Source organism: Solenopsis invicta, chromosome 9, assembly GCF_016802725.1.
Source record: "Solenopsis invicta isolate M01_SB chromosome 9, UNIL_Sinv_3.0, whole genome shotgun sequence".
Lineage (NCBI taxonomy): Eukaryota > Metazoa > Arthropoda > Insecta > Hymenoptera > Formicidae > Solenopsis > Solenopsis invicta.
In genome coordinates, this window is record NC_052672.1 from 7,316,232 (window position 1) to 7,342,226 (window position 25,995).

The 25,995-nt window shown below is 30.6% G+C and overlaps 1 protein-coding gene and 1 non-coding gene across 7 annotated transcripts in view; one reads left to right on the forward strand and one right to left on the reverse strand.

The window, feature by feature from the left end:
* Positions 1 to 24,863, reverse strand: part of LOC113004711 — a 42,053-nt gene extending 17,190 nt beyond the window's left edge. For all 6 annotated transcript variants that reach the window (XR_003269175.2, XR_003269172.2, XR_005575518.1 and 3 more), the window contains exons 1-2: positions 24,738 to 24,863; positions 23,200 to 23,342 (exon numbers count right to left, since the gene is read on the reverse strand). Coding sequence is in view for 1 of the 6 variants with exons in the window: in XM_026138900.2 (XP_025994685.1) it covers positions 23,200 to 23,274 (75 nt within the window). In the remaining 5 variants the exon portion in view is untranslated. The remainder of the gene's footprint in view (positions 1 to 23,199; positions 23,343 to 24,737) is intronic.
* On the forward strand, positions 21,652 to 21,727 carry Trnaf-gaa. The gene has a single exon. It is a non-coding gene; the product is annotated as a tRNA-Phe (tRNA).
* Positions 24,864 to 25,995: the final 1,132 nt, after the last annotated feature.

Below are 25,995 nucleotides of genomic sequence, written 5' to 3' on the forward strand. Positions count from 1 at the left end.
ATATTTACATTTACAAAGTTGTGGAAATAACAGGTTATTTATAAGAAATAAATAGAGAAAGATTGTTAATACATTTCACTTTGTTTTCTTATTGTATTTCTATAAAACAAGAAAAACTTTAAAAATAAAACTTTAGAGAAATCTAATATAAATATAATACAAATATCATACAAAGTAAGAAAGTCTTGTATCAGATAACATAGCAATTTTTTTAATATCATTTTGAATTTTGCAATAATTAAGATTTTTGTAAAATAAACAACATTTTACAAAATAAGCTCCAAAACTAACATATTATAAATAGTAAGCAGTAATGCTGTATTTTTCTTTTCTTTTCCTTTAATATGAGTTATTTGTACAAAATATTTACATATTAAATAAATTTTATATTATGTAAATTTTTATTGAGTCTATATTTATAAAATACAAACGTAATAAAAATCGACTACAAATCGACGCAAAAGTCTTTATAGTTTCAAGCCGTCTATAGAAGTTCATTACATTACACCCTGTTAGAACATTGTCTATTAAATATATATATTAAATTAAGATTTAATTTATTTTAATGAAAATTGTTAATTGAGATTGATTTATTAATGCTATTGTAAATAAACGTAATTGAACTTTAATAGAAAACATTTCCACATTATCATTGTTTAAATGTATTGTTCTGCATTATGTATTGGATATATCCTTGCATAAGCGTTACGTGATTAATTACGTTAACATCAACATTTGCAATTTAATCTTTCCCTATCGTGGAATGTATCGCACATTTAATCGCGCAGATCTATCCTGTTTTTCGACCTATACATTGATATATTAGATATTACAGGGGAGAAACAAGTAGAAAGACAACAAGCGCATGACGCGAGCTTGATATTCGCAGAACAATTCGATTTTGCTTCAGTAAATTGGCAATCCTGTTACCAATGTACAGGATGGAGAAACGTGTATACCCATCGCAATAATCCGAGTTAGTTTAATTCAAGGAGCATCGGCAGAGGAGATCTCATCGATGCTATCCAATTTTACGCGTCTCGTGGTCAGCACCATGATAATTCGACAATATAAACCGAATATTTCCCCTTTCTTTCATCGTTGTCCGTTTCCCTTCTTCCTCAATATAATTGCGCGTCACAAATGTTGGTAACGCGTATTTTTTAGTATTTTATTCGTAAACTAAAGAAAATAAATGGTTACAATTACCACAATTTAACTGCAATTTATAATTATTTTTAGTTTCAATTGTAAAATAATTTTTTTTTATTCATTTTATTTTAACCATATAAATTATAGCTGTTTTGACAATATTATGATATGAATTATAATATGAATTAATGCAACTATCTCGTACGGTTATCCGAAACGGAATTTGCATATAGTAAATTGTACTATAAAATATTGTGACAATAAAAGTAATTAAGCATACGAGATTTCATACACGTAAATAAAAAGTCGTATTTATATTAATAATAATATTTCCTCTTTTATGTAGTTTATATAGTTCCAATATTATAACCAGTTTAAAAGATTACTTTAATTATAGTTTTGATTAACAAGCTTTATTGTAAAATTTTACTATGCTGATATGGTTAAAACAAATTTATGATAATTATTTATACAGAACTAAAAACTGTCAAAATATATTTTTCCTTTGCTTTCGTCATCCCAAGGGGACTCGCGGGAGAAACTATTTTAATAGAACATTGGTGAAAAAGCTCATAATGCTGCACCTTTTAGTCTATTCTGTGTTTCTTCTTTTTTTTACAAGAAATAGAACACCGCGATTATCTGATGGCGGTACCGTGTGTTGCTATACATGTACCAAAAGTTTTGTACAACCGGAAAGTTTTAATGATTATAGTTTTACACCTAAATATTCTAGTTGCATGCCAGAATATTTAATCATGATAACCAGAAATTCTGTGTACTTTCATCAAAATTTACTTAACCAAACGTATATTTTCACAATACGTATAATAAATTTGTAGTTAGAAATTTAGTTAAATGTGCTATCAACATGATTATATACTATAGTATAGTTCATTATGAGCACCAAGAAACCAAACGATCAATATGGAGCTTTATTATCGTAGTTGGTAAAAGTTCAGACAAAATTCAAAGAGTTCCGATTCCCCAACTTGTCAATCGTAAAGATATCGTCTTTCTTTAGAACAACTTGCTCCCATGTAAGCGTACCCATGTTGAGAAAAACCAAAGAAATAAAATTGGAAATTTCTCGAACATCCACCATATCCCTCTAACCGTGTCATTTGACTATCACTTTTCACCCTTGCAAAATTTTTTTAACGAGAAAAAATTCGATTTAGCAGACAAAGTCCAAAGAGAGTTGGAGCTTTTCTTTAATTCCAGAACTAATGCCTTCTTTAAGAACGGAGTTTTCAAGCTGTAGATCGACAGCAGAAGATCATGAGAAAAAGATTATATTGATAATTAAAATGAAAGCGCTTCTTTGTGAAAAAATATTTTTTTTTTCCATAAAATACGAAAAGACCTTCTGACCAACCTAATATATTCATTATAATTGCATGTATTACATAAAAATGTTTATTTACCATCTATATGTTTATCAACAATATTTTGACATTTTATTATATTAATATTTAAAATTATTATATAGTAATGTATAGTAACATTTTTTATATGGGTAGATCTATACATATAAAGTCATACTAACACTGTAACAATAATAACTATAAAAATGGAGTTCCTAAATCATAATTATTTTACTTTGCAATTATAGTCACAAATGCCAAACATTTTTTTCAGTGTAAGAAAAACAAGCGCGAATTGTTTCATAAATGAAAACTAGATAAAGATTTTAAGAATTACAGTTTTCAAATTTGTTACGCTCTTTTAGTCAATCAGTCTTACGCAATTATTTCGATTTAAACGATCGTTTCAGTCCGATTAGCGTTTTATCTACCGATATTGCAATATTGGAAGAAGTAAAAACCAAATCAGTAAAACGCAAATCTAATATTGCGCTGGAATTACCGGGTTAATACTGGATGGCTTTATACGATTTGATACGTCGAAACACGATCGCGTTGAAGAGCAAGCCGCAAATTCGAAATGTCGAGAAATGTTAAATTGTCATTATACGAGTTAAAATGCTACGCGCGAGAAGCCCCGCGTTTCGAAGTGCATCTAGATTTCTATTGCGCTCTATGATTTGACTCGCGATCCATTTAACCTTTTTTAAATTATAATTAACAATAATAAATGAAATTATAATTGTTCCACGCCCAAAGGAATCGAATCCAAAATGATCTTCAATCAAAGATTTTTTAGAAGTGAGGAAAAAGCCTCAAAAGAGTTATTCATCAAACGCGAATAGCATCAAACAAGCTCTCACCGCGTAAAATTCTCGAAAGCTGATGCGTAGACGAGCAAATCGCACGTCCATCGTGCAAGCGAGGTAAGTTTATAAAAATTTGGTCATCTTTATTGTTAATTGTATAAAACTAAATTTTTAGTATCTTATTTAAATTATATTTACCAAAGAGAAGTCTCTAACTTAAAATTGGAAAAATTATAAAACTTTGACAATATATAAAGGATATCCCAATATGAAATTAAATATTTTTTTTGCTGCTCGAATTTATCCCAAAGAAGTAAAATCAACCTCTGAAAATTGGTTTATGTTTGTTTTGTTTTTATTTTATTATTAAACGATTACGTTTTGATGAGCTTTTTGATCGATAAATCTCATTTAAAAAAAAAATATTTTTTTTTTATAAAGTTTTGTTGTATCTCTATTGGCTGGTATAAATGATAAAACAAAAATGAAAAGTGAGCCAATTTTCAGGAATTGATTTCACTCATCAGGGTAAATTCAGGCAGCAAAAAAATTGTTTATTATTGTCTGGGTATCCTATATGTATTGTCAGTATCAATAATTTTTGAGTTGGAGATCTTTCCTTGTAAGTAAAATATGTTATTATTACATGTTAATATATTAATATTATAAAAAAAGAGTAAAGAGCGTTTACATTTTATAGTACATGATGTAAAAGTAGTGTGCGACAGTTCGATATATTTACGTTACCATTGTTGAATAGAGATCTAGGAACCCTTCATTATCTGGCGCAGTGTAGCATCTAATAATAAGATCTTGTGCCGGATGATGGAAGGAGACTGAAAGTGTCTTGGATCTCACGATACAACCCCTTTAAAAATATATCTAAACCCGAGTTACAAGGATTTAAAACAAAAAGATACGTAAGAGACTGAATAAACTAATTAAAAAAAAAACTTGAGACTAAATAAACTAATTAAAAAGAGAAACTTAAGATCTTTCCTCGTACGCTTACGGAGGTGGGCGATGGCGTTAGTTGAAAGTGAGAAATGGAATCTGCAGGCGATCGACAGCTACCTAGGCGATTCAGCGGGTGAATTTACGATCATGTGAATAAGATAAAACGCGTGATAATACGTGAAAAAGTAATCTTGAGAGTACTGCATGAAATAGCGGGCAAAATTCGTTCCACATTATCTCAGCCCGGAGTGAAAGGAATAGCTTGTTTCCACGTCACAGAATATTCATCGATTCGGCGGATTCCAATCCTGAATTAAAAAAAGATGCTATCTCAAATTGGCGACTCGATGTTGCAGCCATTCGAAGAGCAATGACACTATACCTGAACACGATTCATAAAAAAGAATTTTCCGGAGCTTTTCAATAATTGAATGAACGTTCGGAGTGCTACATTGAGTGTAGGACAAGAGGAGGACATATGTAGAAAAGTAGAAACACAAATTTGGTTTATCTGGATAATTTTATTTTTCATAACGTTAGTCTCCATACCTTTAAAAAGATTGTGTACACAGTTTTGAAAACTGAGGATTGGGATATTAAAAATTAAATAATCCATTTTAAAGTTCAAGCACTTTATTTTTTTAAATTACTTAATAGAATATACCAAGATGAAATATAAAGCGTAAAGTCTTAATCAATATTTCATGAAAGATAAACATCATGCTATTTGAAATAATCCAATAAAGAATTAGACTTACAAAAAAGTGGTTAAACTAACTTGCCTTCTTACGTACACAAATCTTGATTGATGTAATATATTCATATCTCAGTGTCATATTAAATCGTTGAATTTGCCTCCCTTCCTCACTACGTATATCAAACAAGGACTCTCAGAGCAGCATGTGATGGTGAAATCGTGCGACAGATAACAAATTTTCAGATTCCCACGGTCTTTGCCAGGCATGCGGAAGAATGCCGTGTGCGGTTCTCGTGTGCTCGGCAAAAAAGATATAAGGAACCCATAGTGGGTACACTCGTACTCAATTCCCTAGGTTCACCCCGGGACCCGGGAATATATATAAAGCATTTTCCCCATGTGAAAAAAGGTTCCCACGGTCTAACAGTAGTATGTCTAGGTCGGTTTTAACTACGAGGCAACGGGGGGGGGGGGTGCAAGGGGGAAAATGTAAATGCGAGGTAGGAAGAGAGGGGGTAATGATATCATCCCCGGGACTTACAGGAGTAATGACGTCAACCCCGAGACTTACCCTTATCTTTATTTACATAAACAGAGCTAACTGTTATATGTTTATAAATATAGATAACAGTTATTCGTTTAAGTAAATAGATAGCCGGGGGATGGAGGTGGATGGGAAGGGGAAACCCTCGTTGCGTCGTAGTTAGAATCGGCATAATATATTTATAATTCGCGCCGCGGGCCTGACGTCACCCGCGGGCTTGAAATTTGCGCAATATCGCAGCGATTATTCGCGAGCGTTCGCGAGGAACTGTCCTTTGCCGCCGCCTCCGCTGCGCGAGACAAAGGATATAATACAAAATTTTCTAGACTCACCACCTCGTCATCCACCTGCCTGCCACCACCCCGTCGATAGCGCAGCGGCCCGCTGTTGTCTTCGTGCCGCCGCCACCGCCACCACTAATTACGTCTTTCGTCTTCGTCCTCGTCCTCCTCTTCCTCACCGCAGATATCGAACATCATAGATTTTACGACATTAAACATATTGTCTCTAATTACATCTTCAGGAAGAATATCTTTGAGATATTTTAACATATTGTAATTTTCTCGACATTCTGCAAGCAGTTCTTCCTCCTCCTCCTCCTCTTCTTTCTCCTTCTCCTCCACCTTTTCTTTCTTCTCCTCCTCCTCCTTCTCTAATTTTTGCTGTCCCTCTTCCTCTTTTTGCTCTAATTTTTCCTCTTTCTCTTCCTTCTGTAATTTTTGATCTTCCTTATCCGGATTCATTTTTTTTAATTTCGACACGCACTCTTAATTAATCACGATGTTCGCTAATCGAGAACACGGTTAATCCCGATGTTCGTTAATTAAGAGCACGGCTACGACTGAGTAACAAAGGGCTGTGCGAGAGCGCCCTCCGTCGCAACGAGTATTTACAGTTGCGTCTAATCTCAAAAAGTATTGAATGACGGTCAAAGAATAAGGGTGCGTTTCGTTTCTCGCATAACGCATAGATTGCATAGACAATCGTTTCGTTCCTTCTAATGCGCGCATTGGTAGCGCATGAAATTCTCTAAGTCTTCCCCACCATTAGCGCATGGGAGCGCATCAGCTACTTGAAGTAAAACTTGTCGCAAGCTATGCGCGCCTGCGCATATGCTGTGAATTCAAATTCGTACATACACCATCGTAGACAATAATAGTGCACAATATTTAACCACGCTGTGAAAAGTTATCCAGTTAATTAAAAAATGAAAAATCTCATAGAATTTCCTATGCTGATGAATGACGAGGTAGTAATACTATAGTATCAAGCATTAAAATGAGATACAATATTTGTAATTCTTCGTTTATAGAGAACTTTTTATTTTCATTATCACTATCAGAATCATTACTGCTATTAATGCTTTCAATCTCTTCATCATTATTTAAAACGATTGAAATTATTATACTCCACGTTTTGTTACTCATTATTTTGCCGCGTATCACCAAACTGCATCAAACGCATTCAACCGTTCCGTTTCTAAACACGCATACTGCGCATTAACAGAATGGAACGCTATCCATGCGCGCAGCGCATTGTCGGCTGTCTATGCACTTGATGCGAGAAACGGAACGCACGCTAAGAGGAATCATACGCCGCAATTGTATGCTGGCTAATCAGGGCTGGCAAAAACTCGCGTTTTTTAAATTAAACCCAACCCATCCGGTTATAACAGGTTTTACCCAGTTTTGACCGGTTAAATCCGGAATTTTTTCATAAAATTCGTAACTATATTAAGTTATAACTTTTTTGTTTCACTTTATTTTGTATTAATTATATGGCTTATGAGAGATGATTAAATATGAACGTACAATTTACATTTAAGATTACTTTACAGTTTAATTTGCAATTAAAACGTTTTGTGATTCAAGTATCTGATCTGATGCCATGTTGAGACTTTATTTTGAAAATGTATATTTCTTTATAAATGTATATTATTTTATTTTGAAATGTATATTACACATACACAATACAAATAATTTACGTTTAAATTTAGAGTTTAATCTACGGTATTTTATTTTCTCAATTTACTTCATTAATTGAACTTAGAAAAGTTTTATTACTTTTATTATATAATTTTATTTTATTTATTAATATATTATATGTATATTATATGTATTAATATCTAACATTATAATTTTAAAATATATTAAATATAAATAATAAAACGCAACTTTTGTTTTCTTTTGTGATTTACAATCTAGATATTAATTTTATTTATGTTTTCCTAAGCTTTAAAAATGTAAAATAAAACTTCTGTGGGTTTTAGTATGGGTTTTTCACTTGGTTAAAACCGTTTTTAATCGGGTGGGTTTAACTGGGTTGGGCAAAATTTTACCAGCCCTGTCTTAAACAACTGGAGCAAAGACTCCAACGCCGAATTGCCCGTCAGGCAATTGTTATCGTTGCGCGCTCGTATCAAAATCAACTCGTCACGAGCGTTGATCACTATGCGTTTATAATCTTCACAGAATCCCAATAGCATGTTCAGCGGTACGCAAAAGTTAAAGTAGCTATCAGCACTAGTTATCTGTTCTTCCCAGTCAGCATTTCGTAGAATCATGTTTTTATCGGATGATAGCGTTACATAGTTTTTAGCGTGCTGGTTATGCCCACGTTTCTATTTCGATCAATCTCGACGCCGTCCAATTCATAGCGAATCTTATCGAACATGAACGCGACGCAATTATTTTCCAATGGACAGACCGTAAATAAGTTAAATCGAGTTTAAAATTAAGCTACGTTAGGGCACGCGCTTCTTAACAAACTAATTAAAGAAAAAAGAAAATCCTATAAGATCCTCCCTCGTACGCTCGCGGAAATCAAATTCGGTAGAATTGTGGGCGAGAGTTGAATGGAGAATGACAAATGGAATCTACAGGCAATCGTCAGCTAGACGATTCAACAAGCGAATTTATGATCACGTGAATAAGATGTGTAATAAAATGCGAGATGAAGTGCGCGGAAAAGTAATCTCGGGAGTGCCGTACAAAATAGTGGATGAAATCACCGTGTACATGGTTTGCGTGTACGTATATGTATGATGCTTAATTAAGCGTGTGCCGATGGGAGGATAGCTGGAGAGAAGGATTAATCAGGCGCACGTAGGAAAATGGAATATATAGCAAACATTACAGGGATGGTTAGCAGTCAACGCATCGACCGCAATGTGAATACCGCTTGCTCTATTCGCGTGGCGAGTATACGCCACGATCATCCGTTCGTGAAGATACGTCTCACATCCAAATATGGCAAAACGACATGCGAGGCGACGATAAAAATATATACCTACGTTGTAACCGCAAGAATGTATTTAAACGTTTAAAGTCACGATCGATTGATAATTCATGGTCGATTAATAATTCATTAGACCTCGACGGTCTTGCGTCGAAACGTCAAATCCGTAAAAAATTTATTCGATAATTTATACATCGAGGGAATTTTTTTGTGTTTCGCGACGTTGAAAAATTAATTCGAAAATTTAATGCATTTGACAATCGTAATTAGATGCACGCGAGATACTATTGACTCGTAACTCGGTCAATCTATAATTAACGTCGTTGATCATGCGCGACATTTTCAACAGCGCGCGTTGATATATTATAATAATTAACGCGATGCTGTTAAAAATATCGTTGGTCGTCGATTCTGCGACTTTCGATAAATTCCCAAACGCGATCGAAATGTGAGCTTAGCGCGGAATTTTTTATCGAGGACACATTTGGACCGAAAGGATCAAACGACGATGGGGGGAAGGAGGGGAAGGAAGGTCGTGCTCTATTAGATAAACAAATTTCCCAAGGGTTTATGGTCGGAATTCACTCTCTCGAGGTGTTTGTTCGCAGAGAGAAACGTGCTCACAACCGAAAGCACGAAACTTGCTTACATGGCGCAGTATTAATTACGCCGAGTCGCAGTAAGCGTACCTTGGCGCTTTTGGTATGCTCTGAATTAAATGTAAAGTCGGATGACACATTACATTATATTTGTCCTGACTGCTACGTCATATCGCGCAGGATGTTGCGCGATGCAGTTTAATATTTTCGCGACCGTATTTCGTCCCGGCATATACGATTCGCGTTTCATAAACAGAATGAAAGTTGTTTCTGATAATACCATTACGAATAAACGTTAAGGATTATACATATTTTAAAAATAATGAAAACACAGATTGTTCTCTATATTGCATTTTAAAGTAATACAAAAAATTAGGTAACGGTTTTCTACCTAGATAAAAAGTTATTTCGATAAAAAATAGAAATTCGCTGCAGTAGAAATGTAATTAAAAAAATAATGATAGAAACCTGATTTTGTTTATACATGTACTTTAAATATTTGAAATGATATACTCTGTGTAAAGTTTCATTGCAATAGAGATTAGTTGTTTTGTAAGTAAATGAAATGTTTACTTATTTACAAAACAATTGAGCTCAGACTCCTAATGAAACTTTGCATAAATTATCTCGAATACGGTACTTATACAAAAGAAGTTGAGATTATTTTTTATAATAATTTAAGATAATTTAGTTTTAAAATAATTTTTAATAATGAATAAAGTAAATAAACTTTAAATATGTGTTAATGTATTAAATCGAAATGTAATGTAATTCACATAATTTTTATATGTATATGGCCTAAGTATAAATATTAACATATTTCAAGTTTCAATTTACTTTGCAAGACTGTATTACATTGTATGCGTAATAAATCCTTAAAATTAAAATGTTAATCGAAAAAGACATTTGCGTAAATAAAAACTTCGATTCTGCGAAGATATAATTTTTCATGGTAAGATTTATTTATAAAAACAAAAAAGGAAAATAAGGAATTAAGGGCGACAAGCCATCGGGGAAACTCTATTAAACGGTCGATCGGAATTGCTCAGCTAACCTGAAATACCATTATTTTATGCTAATTTATGTGGGAGTAGTAAAAGCGCGTGTCTTTGCCCTCGTGTACTTTTGCATCGCATTGACCTTTTTGAAATTTATCGCAACGTGCGTATGAAATCTTGGGTAACAAAATCAAATCAGATCGATCCGTATTCTTTCGTATCAATAAAGATGTTTAATTGAAATTGAGGAGACAAGGAGCTGCGGGACAATAATTTTTTTCATCCGGCAGTTCCAATTTTTTATTCCATTATTCTTCTTGTCTAATTTAAAAGCTTATCTCTATTAAAATACTCGTGGTGCGTCTGTGTTAAGAGATTGCTCTCTTGATACGAGAATAAATTTTCAATTTTTGTATACATGTAAAGAAGAGTTACCGGTCGTCTCTGTCGTGTGGTAAAAATATTTGATATTTTTATTTAATCTAAATAACATGCTAAAAATATAAAATAAATGAGAAGTGAGTGATGTAGATGAAAATGTAAGTATTATATCTTGTTTTGTGCGTGCTAACAATACTTTAAAAATTATGTACAACTAATGTTAAATTTGATCAATTTAGTTGATGATAATGTAATCATACAGTTTTATATTGAATTTTTATAAAAGCAGGTTTATTATAATACATTTTACGTTTATGGTATACACACACAATTATATGACAATAAGAATCAATTAAATTTTTATAATTGTTTATACAAATATACACTCAAAAGCAAAATAAAAAAATTATCTATTTTGATCTTCAAAAATCAACAAACTTTTATGTAAAGTAAATTAAAACTTACATACAAATACGATTTACAGAGTTTGAAAGCATGAGTCTTTATTTTTAATTTGCACACTCGACAAACATTGTGCGATGTTTAAATAACTTGGAGAAAAATAATCGTACAAAAAGTACAAAGCATACAAAGCTTGTCGAAAGCGGAAATTAAAGGTAGAAATTCACACCTTTAAACGCTGCAAACCTCATTTGTGTGCGATTTTTAATTCACGTCATGAAACTACGCAAAGTTCGTGAAAAGTACTTTTTGAAACATTTCATTAGAATCATGTTTTACACACTTAAAACTTTATTTTTGGAAGAAAGAATAAATGACCCTTTAATTTTGCTGTTGAATGTATAGGGGAACTCGGGGCATAAGACGTTACGGGGTATAACGGAGCATAGTCAATAATTTTTCACAGAGATGCTACTATGTAATGAAATGTTATGCAATAACTACTATTAGATGTATCTTAGCATATACTGTTTTTAGTTTTTATATTATTTTTAGTTTAAAGTTGTTAGAAATTACTTAATGTATTTGCTATGCTCTCCGCAACTGAGTTAGAATTTTTGAGTACATTCGTGTAAGGTAAGCAATAATAAAATTCTATTTTTTATTACCGCAAGTACATTTATGTTATTAAATGATCTTTTCTTGTTACTTTGATAAAATATTTATGCAAATATATTTATTCCCCGTGATGTTTCATATTATTAAAGTAAATTTATGCACTTTGGCGCATAATGGGGCGCTATAGAACACGAGGCAAAATAGTGCGCCGTGGTACTATGCGCTGGAGGCATACATTAGTCGTGAGTAAAAATGTGTATACACATTATGTTTTGCATTATTTTTTGTATAATATATAATCACAGATGTTAAAAAATTTAAATTTTTATTAATTTTTTAATAACAGTAATATATCAAAAAAATTATTAATAAAATATATATGTATACTATTAATTGGAAGTCCAATAATATATTCCTACTTATATTAGGTGTTCTAAGTTACTTTTAAAAAATTTTCAACATTATTTTTGAAAAACAAGCAAGTTTTATAAAGTGCTCTATTATATCCCGCATAACGGGGTATAATGAGGATTGGTGCACGCTTTCAATAAAACAGTAATTTTGTCCTTTTAACCTTTTCTGTTGCAATAAAACTTGTTTTTTCTTAAAATATATATGTAGGAGAATAGATATCGGACAAGGATCGAGGGATCGAAGATCGATTGTTATCGGTCGACAATCGTAATGACCTTATATGTTGTCGGAATTTGGAAGAGCGCGAGCGAGCGGGAGTTCGCTGTGAGTCGTGAGCCGAGACAGTGCTCCGTGTCAGAGACAGAGTGTATAAGGACAGAGTAAGAGATAAACAGAGACAGAGTGCGGAAATTCAGAGTTAGCCACGAGTTCGTTTTTTTTCTTTTACGTGAACTTTTGCAAGAGACGATTGATATTATTAATTCGACTGAAGCGACAAGATTCGCTCTATATATGTAACTATTTAAATCGCGTACTTAATTAACTGCGATATTATTAATAACAACTACCTTTAATCATTATATTTATTTCTATTTTATCCTTCTTAAAATCATATTATCCTACATATATTCCAAAGAATATTTCAGTAAAAAATCAATGTGACTTATTCACATTTAATATATTTAAAACTAGTTTAAAATAACTATGCCCCTTATGCCCCGGGTTCTCTTACATATGTATATATAAATATTTTACAATTTAATCGATATTTTTATAAAATTTATCAAATTTAAATTGTAATATTACAAATTGTTATAATAAATATTAATGTAAGACTGATAAGTGATAATAAAATTAATAATTTCGATGTAAGTAAAAATGTGTCAGTTGCAAAAATGGATTTTAAGCCAATTTTATTTTGATGTTTTACCTTTTTATTATATTATTATTTAGTAATGATTAAATATTAGACACTTTTTAAAATAAATTATTAATAAAATAAGAATTGGTTAATAATTCCTTATATTAATTTATTTTAATATATAAATTCGACGCTTTCAAAAGTGATTTAGCACTAATAATTTAGACAACCACTTGCAGAATGTTGCAAAAATGCCTATAGTAAATTAATTTGTTATTTGTAAAAGTTATACATTGTAATAATGACTACATCAAGCTATAATTTCCATGTTAATTTGCATACAAATCAATATCAAAACTATCAAATGGGGAACATATTAAAAAATAATTTAAATAATATGCATTCGACAGTTCTCCTTTACATTTCATGTTGTAATAAATGGATTACAGGTAACCTTTACGTAAATATCTGTAGCTAATTACGCCAAATTAATCGCGACTTGTTCCAAGCGTTCCTTTTTCAATATTATTTTAGCGTATGGATATGAAACGTGATTAATCACTTTGACATATATGTCAAGTATTTAAATCGGATTTTCTTGGTCGAGTGTGGGCTGTTAAATCTCGAGTACCTCTTTTGTATTAATGTTTTACGCAACCATTAAAAAAGCTTGAAAGCACCAGGACGGCTAAAATTGCAGCATACCGGAGTCCAGTGAAAATGGAGAAAGAAAAGCAAAAATGGTTTAGAAATTGCAGTCCTTTTATCCTCGCCACGTTTCTGGTACCCACGAATTGCTGACCAAGTATATTGCGTACCACAGCATTTCATTCTAGGTTCATATTTATGATGGTCATTAATATATTTTATCTTTGTTATAGGTATCAAGCAACACGTGTGCTAAATGGATTTTTATTAAACTTTAAATCAATAATTTAATTTCGTGTAGAAATCATCTAAAAAATTCACAATTCTGTCATGTTCTACACCGTATCTCACCATTTTTTGAATTTTTGCGAATTTCGATTTTTTTTCCTGTAGCAAAAATGTGATTGCTAAATAAGGACATATCGCAATGCGCGAGATCGATTATTAATTTTACTGTGTGACATAAATTTTAAACCACAATTGAAACAAAATAATTTTTATAGATTTATTGTCACTAAAAACGAATTGATTAATGAAATTGCTATCACGTCACATTTCAGAAAAAATTGGACTTGAAAATATCAAGAAAAGATGTCATTTTTAGGTACTGTTGAGCCAAAATTGCTCAAAAATGTGACGTGAAAGAATAATTTTAATTACAAATTTGTTTCCAAAAATCTAAAATTTATAAAATGATGTATTGTATTAACTTTATGCAAAATTTACAGTTATACGGATCAAAAGAAAGAAGAATGATAATGGTCCGCTTATACTTACAATTACTACACGATTAGTCGATTATGAATCTATAGTCAAAATTGTTAAATGTAATACGTAGTACATCGAATATAAACAATCATTGTTTCACAAATAGAACGGCGGAAAAGTAATGCAGTATTTATATGTATTTTCTTCATAGGATTCATTAATGCTATTAGATTATATTAAAATTAAATTTTTCATATATTATTTAAACAATTATTGTTCAAACAAATTATATTTGACACTTTTGACTATACATTTATAATTGATGATCCCAAAAATAATCATGTGCAGGTGATTATTTAATTTACATAAATAAATCATTTTTGCTTTCTTTTAATTATAATTATAATTTTTAATTTGCATAAAGCAGTTGATGCAATATGTGAATTTTACAGATTTTGGATTGTTGGAAACTAATCCGCAAACAAAGTTACTTTATTACATCACACTTTTGAATTATTTTAACTTAATAGTGTTCAAAAGCGCCATTTTTGGTAACTTTAAGTTTAATTTTCTCACGTATGTAACATGATACAGCAATTTCGTTGGATGAATCGTGTTCAGTGACTAAAAATTTATAAGGAACATCTTATCTAATTTGTAGTCTAAAAAGAGTTTAAATTTGTCACACAGTGTTTTCAATAAGAAATGAATCTAAACAGAGTGACAATAATTTTTTAAGAGAAGAATTAAATTAGATTTGAAAAAGTAGTTAAACTTTAAGCTATTTGTGTTTTTTGAATCAGCCAATTAAAGCAGATAGTTAACAGACGCGATCAGAATCTAAACCGGTGATGATGGAGATGGAAAATCAATGCCGTAGCGCAGCATGTTACGAGAGCGCTGTAATTAGCGTTCCTAGGACGAATAAAATTAATGGAATTAAACAACTGGAGCGTGTTTTTTGGATTTCCACGCTTCCGACAAATATTTCGCGTTAATGATAAGTGATAAAGTTATAATTGTGAGATAACATCTGCGTATGCGATCTGATGCAAGATTAAACTGAGAAGCGGCAATGACGAAGACACTTTTTTATCGTCCAGGAAGTAATAAGGAATCGATAAAAAGAGTTAATGAGAATAATTAGATTAGATCTTGGGATTCTAGTAATTACGGCTATTCGAATCTTAACAAAGGCTATCTGATACACTTAATTTTCTCCGCTCTGAAACCTCACCGACAAATGAACGTCGCACAACTTTTGTAAACTGTAACGTTTCGCCGGTATCATTAATTTCCAAGATCCCATTTAATTACGCTAACCTGTTGGACAATAGTTTAATGAAGTTTGCTCTGCGTTTTCGCGGTTATTCCATTTAATTCTATACCTCCTGTAATCCCGAGAGAAGTACTCTCACAATGAGCGCGCTTTGAACTGGCACAATTGGCATATAAACATGAACGATATTTTTAAGCAAGACGTTGTTGATATGCAAAACGTATTGGAAATTAAAATCTACAAACATAATTTTTTTTTTACCAAGTTTAAGAAATTTTCATAGAAAATCACACCTACGTATTTGTACTGTACATTTAAGCAAAAACGGAAAACTTTAAACGTATTCTTACGCAAATTAATAATATAAAAAGAGAAATAAATTTACGCGTGTGTTTACGTTATTGATTCAATTTACGAAATAAAAATCATTTTTTTACGGTATTTAGGGAGGACCAAATTTGAAATCTGATTGTGGATATTTTTCTCAATGAATTCTCAATGTTCTGAAACTTCCATTAGCATTAGTATTATTAAATTTTTTGTTAATTTAATTTGTGACATTACATATTCTGGCTTTAATTTAGAACTGTGTTTCAAAACCAATTAATATTCGGCGCGTAATTTGCATGAACTGGAAATTACGAAATTTGTGCAAAATTATTATTGGGAACCAAGATTTGCTTCAAAAATGGCACTCTCCTCTTATTTTTGGTAAATTTTTGTCAAAAACAAAAGAGGAAAGAAAATTGCAATAACGCTGTAACAGTACACATACTCGAAAATTTTCCGAATATCGCAGTGCTTCTGTTCGCAATCGAAAGCTTTCAACAGTACTGCAAAATAAAGCAGCTTTTATTTTTTTTCCATCGAATGTTCTATTAGTTTTTTCGCGGAAGAGCGATCGAGAAATCTGCTGCGTGTAAAAATGCGTTCAAGAAAAACTACGTTTATATGCATGAAATAACATATGTATTGTAGATACGCATATTTTGACTAGATTGATACGTGTCGAAGGGAACATATTAATCAGTAGTTATTCGGTTCATTGAAGCAGCTGGAGTACGTGTCCCACGCGATGAAATGTTCCATATTATTAATAGACTGTTGATTGCATTAATGATAAAATGCCCGCTATATTTACATCTGTAAAATAGATATAATTTAGATTGGCTATTTTGCATTATCATTATATTTTTAATCTAATATTTTAGAAATCGTCCCGTCTTAATAAGTTATTTAGTTATTGGTTCTTTTCTCCTTATATTAACGATGGGTATTTTCCGAAGAAATATTTGTTGTTATTACATTTTTATATTTTGTTTGTGCCATTTTGCACTTTACATTAATGTTATCTTATAGGATCACTATGTGAAAATTTATTAGAGCTTTAAAAATTGTTTTATCTCTTTTCGATATGTTTTATTTTTTAAGGAACTATTGGATTGTAAACAAACCTTTGCAGTATTCTCTTGAGTTTCCACTGTTATCAGTTATCGCTGATGCAAGATTTAGAGGACAGCACTTGAATAGTTAAGCTTCCGGTTGCCGTTGTATCGTCGATACGTAAATAACATTTCACGAGGGTGAAGTGAATCACATTTTTGACAAATTTAACAGCTATCATAATAGAAGGTTTACGATTAAATTTGAGAATGACCGTTGTCCCAAATTTTTAGATCTGTCACTCAAAGTAGAAAATGAAAAAATCACAATAGATTGATTTTACAAAGACACTTTTTCGGGGCGCTATCTATCTTCTTTCAAATCACCCGATGTGTTACAAGATTGGAGTAATAGATACTAGATAGCTCAATAGACTGTATAATATTATTGCCATAATATCCTATTTTCGACAAAAAGAATTTGGAGCTTGTTATTACTTTATTACTAGACAACCTGTACTAATAGTTATCCTCTGATTTTTGATCAAACAAACCGCAGATTAAAAATCTCTTTGTAAATACTCAAAAATTTAGAACTGCACTAACCACTAAAGAAGATAGCGTAAATAAAAGTAAAGAAAAATCATTTCATTGTATTTACACGTGTTAGTCGGGTTTCAGAATGCGCTTCTGTTATAATTGATAAATTGAAAACAGTCGTAGGCTAAACAAACTCAATAGATTAATCAAGGAACAAAAAGACAACAATCAAGTTTTATCAAACAATTGTGTAGTTTACAAGATTTGTTTGCAATGATTGTGGCGCTTCATACGTAGATCAAACCAAAGGAAAACTAAAAATTTGTCTGAAAGAACACAAAAATAATATTAAATTGGACCCTGATCGATATTCGGTCATTATGGAGCATATTATAAATTTGCAATTGGAAAAACATTAGAATATTAGACCATGAGAACAATTATTATAAAAAACTCGTTTAAAAAATAATTTACATAATGGAACAAAAAAAGAATGAAAATAAATATTAGGCCAAATTAACAAGCAAATTTAAAACTTCAATTAATCTTGTAATTTTTTTACAATATATATGTAGGAGAATAGATATCGGACAAGGATCGAGGGATCGAAGATCGATTGTTATCGGTCGATAATCGTAATGACCTTATATGTTGTCGGAATTTGGAAGAGCGCGAGCGAGCGAGAGTCCGCTGTGAGTCGCGAGCCGAGACAGTGCTCCGTGTCAGAGACAGAGTGTATAAGGACAGAGTAAGAGATAAACAGAGACAGAGTGCGGAAATTCAGAGTTAGCCACGAGTTCGTTTTTTCCTTTTACGTGAACTTTTGCAAGAGACGATTGATATTATTAATTCGACTGAAGCGACAAGATTCGCTCTATATATGTAATTATTTAAATCGCGTATTTGATTAAATTGCGACATTATTAATAACAACTATTTTAATCATTATATTTATTTCTATTTTATCCTTCTTAAAATCATATTATCCTACATATAAATATTAATCACGGAACATGTTTTGATCTTACTTGATTGTCTTCAAACCGTTAAAGTTACTCGTTAATTTGATCCAATATTCATTTTAATTTGTTATTGACATTAACGAGCTGGTCTGTTTGTTAAAAAAAAAAAAATAATTTAAATTGTAAAAAGACATTGAACTACTAGATAATTTTTATTTTAGTATTTTAGAAGAATATATTTACAAAAAATTTTAAGAAAAAAGAAACTAACAGACTTTAATTTTTAATTTATTATTAATCTACATATTGAAAACTCGCACAGTCATTTATTAATCAATTAATAATTTATTTATTCATTCGCTTCATTTTATTAATTTATCTTTAACCATTTTAACTTTAAATTTTGTTTGGAGATCGTTTTGTTGCTGTAAATTCAATAATTTTTTTCTTATTATTTGTATTATTTTTTTTATCAGTCCAATTTTATTTATTTGACTTATCTATAGATCGAGTCTGTTGCTTTTAACTTTATAATGCATGAGCATTATTTGGACTTAACGGATTTTTTGCTTCTGACCAAAGAATCAGTTACAAAAATTTTACTTGGATTTAGAACAGACAACGTGCAACAAAGATAATCTCCTCGCAAGGTTGAGTGCATCTCGATAAAAGCTCTTACTAATAATTTATAAAGGATATATGATGTTTGTGGATTAAATTGTCATTTTATACATTTTTTAAAAAGATTGTTATGTATTAAGCTTGATGAAGACGTAGTACAGTCAGAACATTCTTGCATAATATGTAAGGAGAATAAACCCGTTATTATAAATTGCGATATCCATCCATAATTGCTTGTTAATTAGGTCATTTTCTGTTATATTTTGCTTTGCAAAAATAACGAGCATTACTAACACATTATTATTAATATTATCATTTTTTATTAAATTATTGCGTTGCAAAAAACTTGATATTCTGTTTAAAAAGAATTTCATTAGGTGTCAGACTCTGTGTCAACGCGGGAAATTAAGCACGTATCAGATTATAAATAAGAAACAATTACAAACCTGCATAAGCAATTTTTTATAAATATAAATTTTATTTTTTTTACGGTTGAAGTTATTTAAACATTCAGTGAAGATATTTATTAATAAGAAAAATTTAAAAACTCTGAGTTTTTGAAAGATATTTGAAAAAATGTCTCTAATGAGGGAACGCGCTTTACATTTCCATGAATTTCCATCTTTTATAAAAGATGCTTTTGACATCATGGAAATATATCACAGATATGCTTTATTACAAAAGCTGCGGGATTTCAAGCTTTAGTTGCATCGTGACATCATGTTACTCCGTTAGCTATAACTGCTATAGAAATTGTCACATTCAGTAACATTTCGTTGTGCTTTAAGAGTGCTTCTCGTTGATGAACGTTATATTCGAGTCAGCAGACGGCTTGATATAGGTATTGCGGTAATATTCTGTGGTTGCAAACTTCTTATACAATTGTATTACAAAATCGCATACCATATTTACGAAAGTATATAAATATCGTAACGTAATAGTTTTTAATAAATTTGTAAAAATTATTGACGGAAAGTGTTATAAAAATATTTTTATTACAATAACATTTCAAATCTTTTTACTTGTGTAAAAAGAAAACTCTAATGTTTTATCTTGTTAAAGTTTAGTTAAGCGTTACCAGAAAATGTATAATTTATTATTGATTCGTATTACTTTTATCGTATTTTAAATATTTTATAGGGCCGTCGGGCCCGAATAAAAGTAGAGGGATCAATAAAGATGTACGCTAGTGTTGTACAAGCAGAAAGAAGTTTGAGAAAGAGAGGAAAGAAACAGGAAAAGCAAAAAAAAAGTGGTATTTTCCTGGTAAAATACCCGTAATAAGAAAAAAATTTTTTTTTAATAAATGTATACCACTTGTACTAATTAAAGTCTAAATATAACTAATGCATCAAGAACGGCACTTGACTCTCATTAGCCTTCTTAAAATATCATTGGTTTTAATTTTTAAAAGTTTGTTGGTAATTTTATTGTTATTAAAAGTTATTAAATGTTAATTATTAAAATACCATTGTTTTCTTGTTGAGACATGAAAGATTTGTATGTATAAATGTATCTAATTTAAAAATCACAATTATTTATTATAAATTTATCTTTTATAAATTTATGAGATATATAATTTGTTAAAGCAGAATATACATGAAACTGTCAGTTTTCTAAATTTTTGAAAGAAAATAAACCTAAAATTTAATATTAAAGAAACTTGTACAAAACTTTTTTAATATTACTTTATGCTAAAATAAAAATGTGAAAAATAGAATAATTTATACGTAAAGATTTTCAATATTTAACAAAAGAAAAAAAATTCCAATAATTAAACATGTAAAGTTAACACTATTACACGGAGAAAAATAATTTGCTAGCATATTAGATTTTACGCTGCTTTAGCAAAATTTATTAGTTATTATGTGGATAGCAAAGAAGTTAATTAAGATTACTAATTATATTTGTTAGATATAAGTTAGCTAAAATTACAAATTATTCTGCTATAAGATCATGGAATTAAGCTTGGTATGTGTGAGTCTATTTGTATGAGTACTATTTAAATCTAATAGCAAAAGTTTTTTAGCAAATTTGCTAAAAATATATTTTGCTTTAACTCTATTTGTCTTTAACAAATACACTCAGCAATTTTGTTTTATTTTAGCAACAAAACAGATTTTAAGTAGTAAAGAGAAATATTTTGACCGTTGCTGTATCAATACAAATTGAACAATGCCTTCTACGGTCGCAGCTAGTCTTTGTGCTTGTACTGTTTATGTAATTTTATATACTTTCCTCAAGTTCAATGAACTGCGCGCCAAATTAATTTTCAGTCATAACACAATTCTAAATTGAACAAGATAAGTAATATTACGTATTATTAAATATTAACCTTTTTCCCCCCTGAAAAAACTGTAAAGAAATTATTGCAAAAAATACGGTCAAAATATCTCTCTCTACTACTTTAAAAGTCATGCTGCCTTGGAAAGCGTTCTAACTCATAGTCGATTAGTGCGAGAAATATTATCACAGCCTCAGTGGTCGAGTTGGCTAAGACGCTCGTACTGAAGATTCGAGAGGTCCCAGGTTCGAACTCTGGCTGAAGTGATATTTTTCGCAATAATTTCTTTACAGTTTTTTCAGGAGGGAAAAGAGTTAATATTTAATAATACGTGATATTACTTAATCTTGTTCAATTTAGAATTGTGTTATAACTAAAAATTAATTTGACGCGCAGTTCATTGAACTTGAGGAAAGTATATAAAATTACACAAACAATACAAGAAGACTTAGCTGCGACTGTAGAAGGCATTCTTGTTCAATTTGTATTAAAACAGATTTTCTTCTACTAACAAATAATTTTTAAAATTAATTGTGTCAACTAAGATTTTTTGCTAAAACTACAAACATACAACTGTAAAAACACTTTTGTTACAATAACAATATTATTTCTTTTTGTCTACAAAATTATAGTTCTGTCTTAAATTTTGAATTATTCAAAACAAAAGAATGAATTATAACTTTCAGAAGTTCCGTTAATTGCTGTTATAACAATAAAAGTAGACTTCAAAAAATAAGGATACGACTTCAAAATTTTTAATTCATCAATGCACTGCTGCTAAAAGTTCCAGAAATAGTTATTATCTTCTTGTATTTTAGAGGGAGAGGTATCGTGCTAACTTCATAGATGTGAGCTGAGAAATTTTTTTCGTGTCTTATCAAATATAATTCAGAAATCTAACATTTTTTATTAGAATTCGTGAATTCCAAAATACTTTGTAAAAATTTATTAATTTTTAAAATTATATATCTCATAAACTATAATGATTACATGAAATAAATAGTTTTTTCTAAAGTACTTAAAAATTTAACTAGATACAGATCTGAATTAATCATTTTGTTAGATGTTACACCATCAAACTAATTATATAAGGTGCACAAGCTGATTATAGAATGTTGAAACTTTTGCTGCATTGCTCATTATGTTTGCATGTCCTACATAATTATTTTAGTGGTTTAAATTATTTTCATCTGTGTTTAGTTAAATTTTTAAATTTTTTAGCAAAATCATTCTTTCCATGTAGAACTATATAATTTTCGTAGTTATATTCAATTATCGCAATTTTTTACTTATCAGTAATCGTTAAAATTCTAACTTTGAAATATGTTTGATATTTGAGAGAAATTTTTTGAACCAAAAGTTGTAAAAAAAGTATCAGGAATTATGTAACTGCTAAAAATGTATCTCGTCTCAGAACTGCTCACTGAACCATTTAATCTGGATATGTTAAAAGTTGTAAAAGTTAACATCCTTATTTTTTGATGTCTACTTCATTGTTATAATAAACGAAATTATTTTTAAAAAGAACTATCAAAAACCGTTTCTTTTGTTTTAAATAATAATTATTTTAAATATATTAAAATACTGATTTTGTAACTTTTTAACTTCAGACACTTTAGAGATTTATATTCTGCCCAATTAAATGTACAGAAAACTGTGTAAACACTTGAAGTATTACAAGTAAAATTAGAAATTATATATAGGTATAAATAAATAAAAACTTCATTCATATACTTACCAGCGTGTAAACGCTACAGGCATAGCTGCCTTTGCGAACTGACTGCCAGCAGCAGCAGGTCTGCATGATGGCCATGCTGATAGATCTTCACATAGATCTTATGAAACAGTGTCTGCCGCTCTTTAAATCTCTACCCTCTAAATCTGAATCAATGAAATTTTACAGATTTACAGTGCTATACTTATAACTGTGATTATTAGTGATTATTCACTGTTTTTCAATGATTTCGCTTAAAAGATTTATGCAGTCGAAAATAAAGCTCTTCTTTATGAGTCAATGGCAAACAAATAAAAGCATATCCAGATTTACTCTTTTACACAATATTTATTGCTAGCATATTGATAAAATTAAATTGTGATTAAATATATATATTTAACTTACACAAACACACACACACACACACACACACACACACACACACACGTATATATGTATATATCGCGTTTTTCTCGAAAATTTTTTGTCTCTTGGTTTTGCTTTGATTACGAACAAACGGAGATTCGGATTAATTTAAAAAAATTCTGGGATAGAGAATGAGATTAAAACAAGTGTTATTTCCGGTCAAACCTCTGATATATGTATATATAAAAATCCGAGTTTTTCTTTAAAAAATTAAAAAGCCAGTAGCAACAAAAAAATATTTCAAAAAACATCGTTGTTTTTTGGCTGTTATTTTAATTATTTTGTTGCAATTCCGGTTCTTTTTTTTTAAGTTTGGCCGAAAACTACGAGTCTGACAAACAACATTCCATAAGAAAAATGTTTATATATTTCAAAAACGGCGCGACAATGGATGACCATATGAGAATTTTAAGAAAAGTGTTCTTACTCTTGAAGCGGTACAGAATTTAAAAAATAGGATAGCAATATTTTTCATATATATATATATATATATATACAATACCAATTTTTTTTCTATTTACATGCTAGCAATAAGCATTATGTAAAAGGATAAATCTAGATATGCTTTTATTTCTTTGCAATTGACTCGTAAAAAAGAGCTATTTTTAAGCAATTTGACTGCCTAAACCTTTAAGAAGAAGGTACTCTCATTGATTGGAATCAATGTATTATCACTGATCTTACTGATCAGAATCAATGAATTATCACTGAAAGATAGTGCTTATATCATTGATTGATACTACTGAAGTATACTACTGAAATAAGACTGTTTACTGTCTTTCAGGCAAATGATACACTGATTTCAACTTAGAAAGTATTCTTCACTACAGTTTGGAACTTTTTCTCACTAAATAAAACTTTAAAGAATGCACTATATAAATCGGAATCAATGTATTAACCATTGAAAGACAATGAATAATTTTATTTCGGTGCTACACTTATAACTATATCAATTAATGATACGTGCACTGTCTCGCAGTAATGAGGCACTGATTCCAATTAGTGAGATAATCCCCTTCTTAATTGAAATTAAATCACTAGAAAATAGTGAATGGTCACTGATGATCATAATTATAAGCACAGTACTGCTATTAAATAAAATTTCACTAATTCCGAATTAAAGTGCAGTTTCTTACATCGCGGTAGATCGAAAGTCGTAATCGGGAAGTACCATCGCGGAAGGTTTAGACGTGAAATCGAGGCAGGAACAATGAGACCACGCGGGAACGGCTCGGCGCCGACTGCCGGCGCTTTCCTCCCTTGCGAAATTTCCTCCTCTGGAGTTATCTCGCCGTGCAAAAAGCTCGGTAGTGACGCATGCGCAATTGTTTGTAATATTCCGTCGTCTATGTGTGTGTGAGTATATATGTATACATTTGTAAATATATATATACTCATATATATATATACTCATAGGGCATTTTTGTAGCCACGAACACGATCCGTTGACACGTATTGTATTACCAGAAGGAAAACGTAGAATTGAATCAGGAAAGGGAGGTTTCTTACTTCAGATTACGCGAACAAGACGTCTCCGTTTCTCTTTCGACTTATAATGGAAAAATGTTGTTTGCGTAACAAGATTTTTAACAAAGACCATCAAAGATTTTCATAATTATTTCAACTAGACGCTGTTGAGCTAATTTCAGTTAATTTTAACAAGTGCTGTAAGTTACGATTGTTTTATTTCTCATAAAAGAAAAGAAATTAAAAAAGAGATTTATTTTATAATTATTTTAAAAAGAAGGATTTTTTAATGACATAATCCGGATCTTAATCATGCTCAAAAACGTGTTATTTTTAATCGTGCTTCAAATACGATTTTTACGATTAACGCGCATTACAGCATTAAAATTTTTCTTTAATGTTGATAAAGTTTACAACAACGTTGCCAGCAATTTTGGTTTTATCGAATTAAAATAACTTCGTTGAAATGATTCGTTGATGTTACGAGAGATGAGTTTCGATTCTCACAATGCACGGCATGTTATTATTTTACGGTCAATGTTTTATTTTATTATAATAAAGTACCAACTTCCCGCTTTTTTTTTTATCAGAGACGCAATCTTGCTCTCACGTTCTTATGTTATCAGCCATTTCTTCGAGATACATCATCCGTACATAATACTTTTTCATAAAGACAAAAGTATACGTTTCTATTAAATGGATTGCATTAAAGGAACTCTCAAGAAAGCTATTGTTCCTATTGTTCTCGTTTTGAATTGGCGTTCAAACTTTCAGCTTGCACATTTTAATTGTATGTGCATTAAATACGCATTAAATCTTTCATTGAAAACTAATTGCTTTGAAGAAGGCATTTATAGAGATTTATTGGTTGTAACAATTAAGTCCTACACGGAAAGAACAATTTTATTGCAGTATCTAAAAATTTAG